We start from the raw sequence: 12,528 nt of genomic DNA, 5'->3' as shown, positions 1-12,528 counted from the left end.
GAGACAAGAGCTCAAAAATCCACACAACCCACTAAAGACTTGCATTAAACTCAGACAAGCAGCTGTTATTTTTCCACACAAATATCCAAGTGGAGTGTCCTTAAACAGCTTGTCCTTGCCCTGCTACTCTACCAACACATCACGACATACTGCTACAGAAATTGGCTTAAGGAACAGCATTACTTGCAACATCATTTTGGAGACCAGACATACAATATTGCGTAACTGTAGAAGATGAACCAAGTGGACCGCAGCCAGATGTGAACCTTGTAAACTCCGTCTGATGGCTGCAACTGAGGAGCTGGCTTCAAAAGAATGCTCTGTGCTCCATGCCAGAACCCCAAGACAACCAAGAACATTTTATTTGAAACAAAACAGAAAAAACTGTTCCTGAAAGCATCTGTTCAGATTTTAAGGGTGTGAACTCATGGGGTCCTAGCAGAAGATTATACACTGTTTCAGCAGTAGTCACACCTGATCTCAGAAGGGATTAGGTATGCTGAAATATTACTGAAGTGCATATCAAACTTTTAGTCACGTCTTAATGCTTCTAGAAAAGCTTCTTACCTTCACGCATAAGAGCTTAACTCACAGAAGGTGTTTTCAGACTGCTGAATATCAATCTAGTCCCTATACAGGCAGAGCATCATCAGCAGCAAGAGAGTTCCAGCTACCTCGACCAGCCTGGGAGGCCAAATTCCATAGCAAGCCCCTCAGCAGGCTGCCATAGTTTCACCATTTTTATGTGCCCAAAGGACCTTGACTCAAATACCCTAGTCTGAACAGCCTCTTTTGCTCTTCTCAAATAGTCTCAGGGCTCAAAAATGCAGTTAAATTACTGTAAAGTCAGCTATACTTTAGTAGTTGTCCCTACGTACAGACAGTAAAAAAGCAGTAGCTTAGCCAGTTACATTGTTTTAATCTTCATTAACTGTACATACATGGAAAGTTACTGCACATTAGTTGAACCACCAGTTTTCAAGCAGCAGTGCTGTACCCAAATCTTCCAAATCCTCCATCAGTAAATGGAAGCGTTATAGCACTAGGTGGAGCCGTTACAGCTCCTGGAAGTGCTACAGCCTTGGCTTCCATGTAACATTTTAGGCAGACTTTAGGGCTATAAGCCTTCTCTTCCAAACTGTGTAAAGTAGTTGCGAGTGTCTCTCCATCTCCTCATCAGCCCACACCACTGTTTTCAGTGACACACACTAAGAGGGGAGCATGGACTGACAGTGTATGAGCTGTGTGTCTTTCCAGCCTCCTCAGGCAAGAGCTGCCAGATGAAACACACACTGAAGCCAGACAAGCTATTGTGAACCAAGGGATACTTCTCAGAGTGATGAGAAAGTGTAAATTCTTATAAACATGGAATCATTTCAGTCTGACATGCTGCCCAGCCCATCTGGTTAATTACACCAGGACTGCACAGGGAATGCCTCCTCTTAGGACACTGTAACAATGAGACAGTTAGGCCAGCTCATGAGCACAGACCAGAAACTGTCAGCATGTACCTGGCCAGGTACAGAAAATTTATTTGCATTGTTGACAAAAAGCTTATTTGTGCTGCCAGATCAACAAAGCTTTGGCTGCTCCTGTAGGAGGGTGGCATCCTGCACGCTGCAGTCTATCAGACCAATTCAATGCAAGAAAAACACCGTGCTCTTCACCTTGTCCTTCCACACCCACCCTGCCAAAAATCTGCTCCCTCCTGCACCCCCAGAAGAGACCAGCATGGAGAAGTCTAGACCTACCTCAGTGCACTGTACCCCTGGCAGACACTGACGCAGCACAGAACTCGCTCCTGGTTGGCCTGGCTCTCTCCCAAGTATTTACACACAATATTTCCACCCAGGCTGAAGCCCACAACAACCAGCTGGGTCTGAGGGTAGGTCTTCTTGATGTAATTAACCATGGCACCAAATTCCCAGGTGCAACCTAAAAATAAGGACAAAGTCAAGAATCAACTTCCAACATAGCTAGCTAGATTCCCACTTCAAGATTCAGTTATGTGCTTTAAGTTCAGCTTCTTACCCTTTCTGACTTTTCAATAACCTTAAGGTTTTAAGAGCTCTGATTCACACATGTGTTCACGTATGTTTTGTGTGTCCTGTGGACCTCAGCTCATGCTTAGTTCTGACACAGTGCCAAAGTAAAATGAAATTAACTTGCTTAAAAATCATCGCAACAGCTAATCTGACAATGAAACTCTTTCTAAAAAGCAGCTTAAAAAGCAGAGTCCAATAACTCTGGGCTTGACATTACTATCAAAGAAGAGCACACATCCTACCTTCCTGAGGGTTTGCCACTTCTGAACTTAAGTGGGGTGCCTGGAAAGCAGCCTGCTCCTTTAGCAAGACTACCATGGATCCTTAAATCCATGGTGATGCAGGGAGGGGAGAGAAACGCAGAGTTGGCTTGTCAGGACAGAGCTCAGTGGACTGTTGCAGAGCCTGACTAAGCAGGTGCTCTATGGAATCAAAGGGAAGGGTTTAAGCAGAGGCAGTTAGCCTTTTTTAACCACTGAAGCGGTAAAGATACTGTAGCTTCCTAGAAGACGTATGGGTATCCCCTCTTCAAGAGAAGGGGTAAGTGGGTCTATACAGAACTGTTCTGTTCTCAGCTAACACCCACTTGCATCTCACAAGCTGCAGGCGCCGAGGGGTCCAGTTTCTGGCAGTACTGGGGTCCTCAGATTGTTTGACAGACTTAAAGGCCTCCACACAGGCAACATCTGAGTACCTACAGCTATTTCTCCTGCCTTTGAGTTTGGGAAAAGGAAGCATGAAGAGAAGCAGCTGCAAAACTGATGACATTAGTACACTGGTACTGACTGTCTATGCCCTTTGTTAACCTTCCCATTGGATTTAAGACTGCAAACCACAGAGGAGGCATCACACGAACAACAGAAATAAAACTCCAGCTGTTTATTCCTGTCCAGAGTCAGAAACTCAGCTCTATCCTGTGGAACTTGTCCAGGGAGATAAATCCTAAGAGTTGGGATTCTATCCTCTGCCAACCTAACACTGCTCCAGTATGCCCCCACCCCATCTGTAGCATCCTTGCTAGACATCACTCAGGTTTTAGCTAGCTCTGGAGCAGACTGAGCACCAGGGTTTATGTTTACTTCAGTGTAACAACAAGCTTCAGGCTGAGCATTTTGCAGGGCTTGGGCACTTCCTTGTGAACATTCTTAATGAGCAATTTTCCTCAAGATCATACATGCTGCATTGCTCTATTTTCCTCTGCAAAAAGCCAGCAGTCAAAATACTTTAGTTTTTGACCTTCATGATTTGAGGGCAGCTGGTAACTACTTCAGAAATCTAGAACTAGAATAACAAGCAGTCAAGCTTGATGTAAAGGCTGGAGGATTCCATGAATCCCAAGTTTAGGCTACTTGCTCCTCAACAAATATGTCAGGAATCCAGCAAAAGCTAGATGGACACTGGGATATTTGGGCTGGAGGCAGAGTAAAGTCTTCTCATGGTTTTGCTGGCACTCCACTTAAGCAACTCTGCCATGGCTTTACTAAGGGAAAATCATGCCTGACAAATTTGGTGGCCTTCTATGATACAGTTACAGTGCTAGTGGATAAGGGAACAGCAACTGACATCATCTACTTGGACTTGTGCAAAGCTCAAAGCTTTTGATACTGTTCTACGTGACATCCTTGTCTCTAAACTGGAGACACATGGATTTGAGGGAGGGACCACTCGGTGGATAAGGAATTGGCTGGATGGTCACACTCAAAGAGTTGCGGTCCACAGCTCAATGTCCAAGTGGACACCAGTGACAAATGGTGTTCCTCAGGGGTTGGTGTTGGGACTGGTGCTGTTTAACATCTTTGTTGGAGACATGGACAGTGGGATTGAGTGCGCCCTCAGCAAGTTTGCCAACGACACCGAGCTGTGTGGAGGGAAGGGATGTGCCATGCAGAGGGACCTGGACAGGCTGGAGAGGTGGGCCCGGGCAAACCTCATGAAATTCAACAAGGCCAAGTGCAAGGTCCTGCACATGGGTCGGGGCAATCCCAAGCACAAATACAGGCTGGGCGAGGAGTGGATTGAGAGCAGCCCTGAGGAGAAGGACTTGGGGGTGTTGGTGGATGAAAAACTGCCTATGAGGCAGTAACATGCACTCGCAGCCCAGAAAGCCAACTGTGTCCTGGGCTGCATCAAGAGAAGCGTGGCCAGCAGGTCAAGGGAGGGGATTCTCCCCCTCTACTACACTCTTGTGAGATCCACCACCTGCAGTGCTGAGTCCAGCTCTGAGGCCCCCAATATAAGAAGGACATGGACCTGCTCGAGCGGGTCCAGACAAGACCATGAAGGTAATCAGGGTGCTGGAGCACCTCCCCTGTGAGGACAGGCTGAGAGAGTTGGGGGTGTTCAGCCTGGAGAAAAGAAGGCTCTGGGGAGACCTTATAGCAGCCTCTCGGTACTTAAAGGGGCTACAGGAAAGATGGGGAGGGACTCTTTATCGGGGAGTGTAGTGACAGGATGAGGTGTAACGGTTTTAAACTGAAAGAGGGTAGATTCAGATTAGATATAAGGAAGAAATTCTTTACTGTGAGGGTGGTGAAGCCCTGGAACAGGTTGCCCAGAGAAGCTGTGGCTGCCCCCTCCCTGGCAGTGCTCAAGGCCAGGTTGGACGGGGCTTTGGGCAACCTGGTCTAGTGGAAAGTGTCCCTGCCCATGGCAGGGGGTTGGAACTAGATGATCTTTAAGGTCCCTTCCAACCCAAACCATTCTATGATTTACCATCTCACTCTAAGGAAATGCTAGGCATTCCTTGCCCCTTTCAAGGCTATAAAAGGCTCAGAAAGGTATATCTCAAGAGGTGCACTACAGAATAGCTCCCTAAGGCCTAAAGCAAAACTCTATGGAGGAACACTCTCAACTTCTATCAAAAAAAACCCCAAATGCTTTAATGAGGCCAAGCTCAGTTCCCAAGACATGGTAGGCTTGAAGCCATTAACAGCCTAGGGCCTCAATACAAATTGAGGTACTTAGTATTCCTGAAATGTTTTCCACTAAGGAACAGGTTTAAAAACTATAAAACAAGCAACAAAACATTACAGCCTATTTGCCTGCCAGACTCAGAATCTCAAAACACAATATTTTTATTCTGGCAATTCAGCTGTTCAACATAAACATTCAAACTGTGAATACAAACTCTTAGCAGTATTTTAGTTATCTTTCAAAAAGAAAAAGAAACCTAACACCAATCTGTTAAGCCCACAATTGACTCCTGACATAATGTACCTATAGATATCTGCAGTAAAGAGGGACATGAGGGCTCAAGAGAGCTTAGGAACAAGCAGATCAGGTCACAGTCAAGAAGGCCACATTCTACAAAGATCATGTTACTAACAGGGCAGTTAAGTACAGCTGGAGTCACCCTTAACACAGTTCCAAATCCTTTATTCATTTTAATTTCTAGGTTAAGAAAGATTTTCTTATACTCAAGGTGAAAGCCCAAATTCATGGCAGTTAAGCACTACCATTTCTGTAGCTTTACAGTCATATTCTAGACTTGTTGCTGTTCTTTGACATTTGTGTTATTCAGGGATCAATCCTCAAGTGTCACTCATCCTAGGATAGAAATGTACTTTCTGGATAGGCTGGTACAAACTCCTCAGTACATTCTACAAAGCCTCAGAAGTAGTGTTTATCCTTCAGAGCCAGGTTTGTTTCACATTCCACTAAACTGACATTTCAGCATTTCTGAAATCATTTGAGCAGGCTCTTATTAGCCACAAGAGGTTTTTTTCTTTCCCCAAAAGTTTTCTTCCCAAAAAAAACCTGTCTCCTTGATTAGGATTCCCAAAAGTTTTCTTTCCAAAAAACTGCCTCCTTGATTAGGATACATGTGTAAGAGCTGGGAGAAAAGAGAAGGAAAAGTGAATCCCAGTATTAGCTCCCCCTCTTCTTCACATGTAAATTCAGTTTAGTTCCTAAGAAACAGTACCAAATTATTAGCCTCAGATACAGCAGTTGTGTTATGCTGAAGGAGGCTGATCGAGCCTTAGAAATTCCCCAAGCTTGAAAATAAGTCCCCAGCTGCCATAAAGTACCTACCGTATGTGAACATTCGTGGAGAAGTGAGCTCAATATTTGGTAAGGCTCCCAAGTGATTCAGGACAGCACATCTGTACCCATTTTTTTGCGCATAGTCAACAAAAGTGCGGATATACTGCTTTTCACTGTGGTTAGCAATCCCAGGGCAGATTACCATCGTGACATCCTCTGTGCACAGAAAGAGAGGGAAGTTAAGTAAATGTCACTTCATGCAAATTAAGAGATTCAGAAGGCTTCTATTTCAAATCCGTGGGAAACCATCTACCAGAAGCAAGCTAAAAGTCCTACTAGTCTGCCAAAAATCCAGTATGGGACAGGAGACTAGGCAGCTCTAGTGCTACAGATGTGAAAAAGTAATTCATGTTACAGGAGATGAACAGTTTTCTAACTTCAGGGAAAGCTGCCCAAACAGTTCTACAGGCACTGCCTAGAGACCAAGAGTAAATTCTTCCTTTTGAAGGATGTTTTTGACATTACACATGTTGTGCCTTCTGACAGCCTATTGTGACTGCTAAGTGTGTGGAAGCTCTGGAGTCCACTGCTCCTTCATGCACCAAGTAGACTGGCTACGTTATTTTTCCCTCATTTCCTTTCCAGAGTTGGGTGTAACACAGATCTTCAAAATGAAGCTTTGTTAAGCACAGACATTCTGATCAGCTGACATTAGCCATCATCTCCTCTGTGGCTAATCTAATGATATTTGATCTGCTGACACTGTTCACTAGTTTAACAAGATATCACTTCATCAACTAAGAAAGTAATTGTTGTAATTCAAGTAAGCACAGTAAATTACATTCAGGATTAGCATATGCACTTCAAATTAGCTATTAAACTCTTAGGTGCAAAGCTTCAACATTAGCAGCTCTAGCCACTGAATTTTTGCCTCATTACGAAAGCACTGCTCAGAGTCTCTTCAGTGATAAAGATAACAGTAACTGTTCTGGTGTAGCATTATACTGTGAGGATCTCAACAGTGACAATTACAAACAGAACTCTGCTTTTTCTGAAGGCCAAATGGGAGTCATGGGCTTACAATGAAATCAGCTACTGGAGGGGTAAATTGTACTTCTGAAGTCAAGCCACAGTAACTCATTTTTTTGTTGTTGTTACTAGCTGTAACAGCAAGTTTGAAAGCTGACATTCACTCCGAATATACATATGTAATGTAAGGAATCACATGATTTTCTATTTTTTCATGGAATTCTCTTCATGTTTAGACTCCTTCACACCCTATGCACATGGAGTTTGTTTCTGTGAAGACCTCAAAACACCTATTGTTAGTAAAGGCTACCAAGAATCTGTTTAAGGGGGAGATAAAGTCTAGTTTCTTTTTCCATACATACCAGGCTCTGAAGAACCCCATGCAGCTAGCCTCTGTTCTATGATCCCACAGCCTTAACAGGCAAAGGGCTCTCCAAACAAGGCTTACCACCAGATTCTCTGCCAGCCTCTCACTTGAGGCACAGCTTATGGAACATTTCTTCTGTTCCTTAAGTCCCCACACCTCTTGCCACAAACAGTGAATTAGTCTAGTAGCATCTCTCCCGCTGTCTGAGATATAGGTATACAGCACAATGGCCTCACAGCCTCCACACATTGGTTCACATCGCTTAGCAGCCCCCATCTATCACCAGAATTAACATCTATTCTTTCTGATAAATCAAGTAGCAGTGCCCTCATCCATCCCCCAGAGCACAGAATCAAGGTTAGCAGCTAGACGCAGCCAGCAGCTGTTGACTGACCTCCAATGCAGTGCTCTGACTGAGGCTCGAAGAGATCAAAGGTGGCCGTTGCTCCATCTGGCATTGTGAGGTACTTGCGAAGTCCATACGGATGTGGTGATCTCACTCTCCCCATTTTTCCATAAAGGGCAGTCTGGATATGTCCACTCTTTCCCCAGATCAGGGGTGGAATGTACCTGAAATAGGCAGTAATATAATTGCTTACCCCTACTGTGTTAATAAGCCTTTGAGAACATATAAGCACTCTTGCAACAAATCTCCCCTTCACCACCAAATATAGTAACAAATATGAAATTGTTTTTGCTATAACTGAACTGGCAGCACTGATCTTTGCAGCCTTACACAAGAGGAGAGACTGATATGCTTTCAAAGCTGGCAAGTCAGCACTGATAGCAGCCACAGAAGCCGAAAACCAGACGTTCCTCTGTATTGAAATGTTACGTGCACAAATGCTTCTCACCAAATACACAGAGGCCTTGTGCCTCAGTGAGGCTGGGACAGCATGTTGCTAGCCAACCAAACTGACCTCCAGAACCTGTACAGTGTTGTAAATCTGTTTTAATTGAAACACCGAAGCCTGCTGGGTTGAGCCACATGAGCTTGTGTAAGCACTTGACTGTACAAGCCAGTGGCAGAAACAACAGGATTCATAGAAAGTTCTAGAAGGCTGAAAGCTGCCAAGACTTGCCAGTTGGGACAATTTTACATGGAACTGCTTTTCTCAGTTAAGTGAGGAGCACAGTACAGGGTGATTTTACCTCTCAAGCAAAGTTTGGTAAAGCTGAGACAGTTTTAAAAGGACCTGTCAAAATTGGCCAAGCTCCAACAAATGCTAAATCCCTTTCAACATAAGATAGGGGGGTTTACCAATTATGTTGGTTTCTCAAGGGCATATTAAAGCTAGGTGACAAAGCAGATTGTCTTCCTTTTCCTGGCTTACTAGCCCTCAAAAAAGACACAGGGAAACACAGCTACTAACTGAGCCTTCAATGCCTACCAGCTATCAGGTGGGGTTTTTTTAAGTACAGAGGGGCAAGTGGTTTAACAGGAAATACACTGTTGCCCACATGGTGGTGGTAGGGCAGTCACTGGGCCACTCTGCAAAGGAGAGACTGAGCCCATGCCTTGAAAAAGATAGTTACATCAGCTCTCAACAGGAAAGCATGAATGATTTATTGTTTAGGAGAACAGCAGTCCCAGGGGACGTGCTTCCAATTAAGGAGCTGTGGTCTCTGCTACACAGAGCATGGTATCCAGAAGAATCTTGAGAGCTGCTGATACCACCCTGGATCCTGAGAGATTTGAAACTCCCTCCCTGTTGTGTTTTTTAGGGCCTCCTGCAATTGCTCCCTTCGACTTCTTAAGACCACATGAAGCAGAGATCATGTTCTTCCCCGTTCACAGAAAACTAGGCAGCTTGGGACTCAGATTTACTACATAAGCCTGTAAGCCACTAGAACATGACAGAAACCTTGCCTTTGTGCTCTGACACTACCTACTCACACAGCTGGACCTTCTTCCTCATGCCAGCTCTTATGTGTCATATCCACAACTCCCTGTTCTCCCTACACACTCCTCAAAAAAAAGACTTCCTATAAAAATAAGATCTAGGGCTGTTTAGCAAGACAAGAGCAGCAGTACACTCCTCCTCCCTGTTCTCTTCCCTCATCTATGAGCAAGACTCTTACAGTCAAAGCAACACAGTAGTTCATGGTACAGCTTCACGCAGGTTTTGCAAATGCACTTGCCAAAGACACACAAAATAGATTGCCATATAAGTAGATATCATTTCAATAAAGGCTGCAAAAGCTGCCAGCTGATACTTGTAACCTTGTAAATTAGCCCTCAGCACATCTTGGATTTGATCACTCAACTATAAAGCTTTTCAAAGAATCTATGTGAGGCTAGTAGCACTATCTATCTTTTATCAGCCCAGCATCTCTGCACTGGGAGATACGCGCTGCAGGTGGGTCTTGCCGGGAACAATGTGCAGCATGCCAGTCATGCAGAGATTCCCAGCAACGATGGGGACTGCACGAGGTCATCCTCTGTCATTGCTGGTAGAGATGGAAATTAGTCAGTGGATACAATCTCACAATTCCAAGTAGATATCCATCAGGATAGCACAGTCAATGTAAACAGGGCTGCACATGAAGAACTACAGATGGTTCTGCTCAAGTCACATACAGCTCACTGAAGAGAGGGTTCTGAACAGCAACTATGATGCCAGATGGAAGAGACAGTGCTCTTCTACCACAAGAAAAAACAGCTAGCCTCACTCCAGTCATTTACTTTACGATCAGTTCAGGTCAGTAGCCATACCCCATACTAGATGGTGCTTGACTGGCTTTTTGTCTTCTTTCACAGAAGTCCTTTGCAGATGGGTTTTGCTAGCAGCTTTTGAGAAGAGCTGTCAAATACAACCTATAATAAGAGTTTACAGTTCTTTTAGAAGAGACTCAGACATCAACACTGTTGCATGGTTTCTAATCTTAGGTTAAACATACACGTTAGAAAGTTTTGTTAATTCTGCTTCTATACACCACTTTTCAAATCAAAGATTATCCCAGGTAAAATCCAACATCTTAGCCCATAGGGCAAAGAGGAAAGCAGTTTCTCCAGCTACAGCAGCTAAGTTATACAGCTGTGACTGATTACTGCTACCACCTTGATAAGGAAAATAAAAATCAAGGATGTCTGCAAGCATCAATCCTTTCATCATGTTTACCTACAGTTCAGTTTCCAGCTATAAGTTAGTCATCCAGTGGAACAGATGCAGCAGCTGCAGCAGCACATACCACAGGATGTTGTTAGAGAGGAAATTAGAAGTCTTCAAAGCCTCACCACTACTGCCAGAGTTTAAATGAAGACGCATGGCTTCAAGCATACTGCTTACCAAGAGTGTACTGCTTACCACAGCCTGCCTCCTCAGGTCACAGCTGGTTTCTTCAGGGAAAAAAAAAATCTCAAACCTGCCTTCAAATAACCTAACTGGAAGTTACCTGAAGTAGCGATCTTCAGTAAGTCAAACCATTAACCTGCTTTTACATAGGTAAATAGCACATGCAGTGTCATTGATATGTTCTTCATTAAAGGAAAGACTAAAACCAAGGCAGGAATCTCTTTGACTCCATTCATAATGATGGACAAACAATGCCCATGGGTTCCGTATTTCCCTCAAAGCTAAAACCGCGTAACGTCCTATGGACAAGGGTGCATTCACTGTCTGCTCCCTTCAGAGTGCACAGGTTAGTATTTCTGAGCATTCTATGGACCAAGCAAGTAAAATGCTCAGCTTACCTTACCTTAACTCCAGTCAGTTTAAGCATCCCACTGCCTGCAAAGACGTGCTAGTGTTAGTCACACTGCATCTAATGACACTCTTCTAGATAAATATTCAAAGGTCAAGTTCCAGCATGAGTAATGCGCATAGGACAGTACTCCAATGCAGAGATTTGTTACTCCCACTTAGTCATACTTAAGCATGTTAAGTATATTTCTGCACTTTGCACTTAAAAATAAAGCAGTTAAAGCTCTGAAATACATGCGAGTGTTAAAGCAGTAGCTTATTATCTCATCTACCTTTTCTTTTACTACTGCCCATCAGCCTTTAAGCAGTGGGCTTGCCATGAGATAGATATCCTAAAATCCTTTAAGTATCCAGGCTCCAGGAGACTGCACATCACAAGACTTCAACAGGGAGGGGGAAAGAAGTTGCTCAGATTGTACAGATCTTGCATAAATAGTGGAAAACTAAAACAGATTAAAACTCACTTTACCAGACTGATGCAAAAGCAAGCAGCTATTAAAATATTAGCCTTTCATTTACCAAGATCAGTTGCTAATCTACCCTACTACAAAAACTCTATAAAGCCTTGACAGTAACAAAGTAATGCCTCTCTATCATTGCATTCCAGTAAAAGCTCTCCTCAGCTGAGGGCCAAGTTTAACTTTGCAAAGCATCCTTATGATCTATAGCAGAGTCAGGCATATGATCCATCTGTCAGACTATTTCTGTTGACCATCCATTTTGGCAATGGACAAATCTGTTTTTGAAAGTCTTCCTATAAGTGATTTCTATACACATCTTTCTACAAGATAAGGAAGTCTACAAGAACTTCTAAGACCAAGTACTGAGCATAATAGTGCAAGACTGTACAGGATTAAGGACATCTTTTTATCCAGGGTTTATGCAGACTTTCAGCTTGCTTTTACTAAAACCATTCAAAGAGGAGAGCATAAAAAGAACACTTCAGTCGTGAAGGTGCATGATACCACACTGGTGAGGGAAAAAAGCCTGCTGGGAGTTGCAGTTTCTGTGAAACAAAAATGGCTTCCTAGTTTGCTCCAGACCCAAAGGCTTTTAACTGACTAATTTTCCTGTTTTGATTTGGTCAGTTGCAATAGGTATCAGGCACTCTGAGTAAAGACAAATATTTGAGGCAGTTAGGGCTTCCAGTAGCTGCTCCTACAACTTCCAGTAACAGGATTCTGCAACATAAGGCAGACAGGAGAACAGGTCCAGGTACACCAGTTACTTATTATGGCACAAGTACAGAGTTCATCAGTCTTAACTGGCTAAGTGAATTCACAGCCAGTTACAGAAATCTGCTCACAAATGCTAACATTTTAGCTCCAAATGTTGTGTTTCAACTGTGCAGAGCAGCCCCGCATCTTGCTAGGTGGCTGCCCACAACACTGCCCAAGAA

At 43.7% G+C, this 12,528-nt stretch overlaps 1 protein-coding gene across 4 annotated transcripts in view; it reads right to left on the bottom strand.

Moving 5' to 3' along the window:
• The window catches only part of ABHD2 (abhydrolase domain containing 2, acylglycerol lipase), a 43,141-nt gene that overhangs the window by 13,670 nt on the left and 16,943 nt on the right, over positions 1-12,528 (bottom strand). For 3 of the 4 annotated variants that reach the window (XM_074837752.1, XM_074837754.1, XM_074837755.1), the window contains exons 4-6: positions 7,820-7,995; positions 6,078-6,245; positions 1,752-1,935 (exon numbers count right to left, since the gene is read on the bottom strand). In XM_074837752.1, the coding sequence (XP_074693853.1) occupies positions 1,752-1,935; positions 6,078-6,245; positions 7,820-7,995 (528 nt within the window). Of the gene's footprint in view, positions 1-1,751; positions 1,936-6,077; positions 6,246-7,819; positions 7,996-10,141; positions 10,244-12,528 lie in introns of all 4 variants that reach the window. The other variant, XM_074837756.1, reaches the window with a different exon arrangement.

The sequence above is a fragment of the Strix aluco genome, chromosome 12, assembly GCF_031877795.1.
Source record: "Strix aluco isolate bStrAlu1 chromosome 12, bStrAlu1.hap1, whole genome shotgun sequence".
NCBI classification, from domain to species: domain Eukaryota; kingdom Metazoa; phylum Chordata; class Aves; order Strigiformes; family Strigidae; genus Strix; species Strix aluco.
This window is presented reverse-complemented; position numbering and strand designations above follow the sequence as displayed.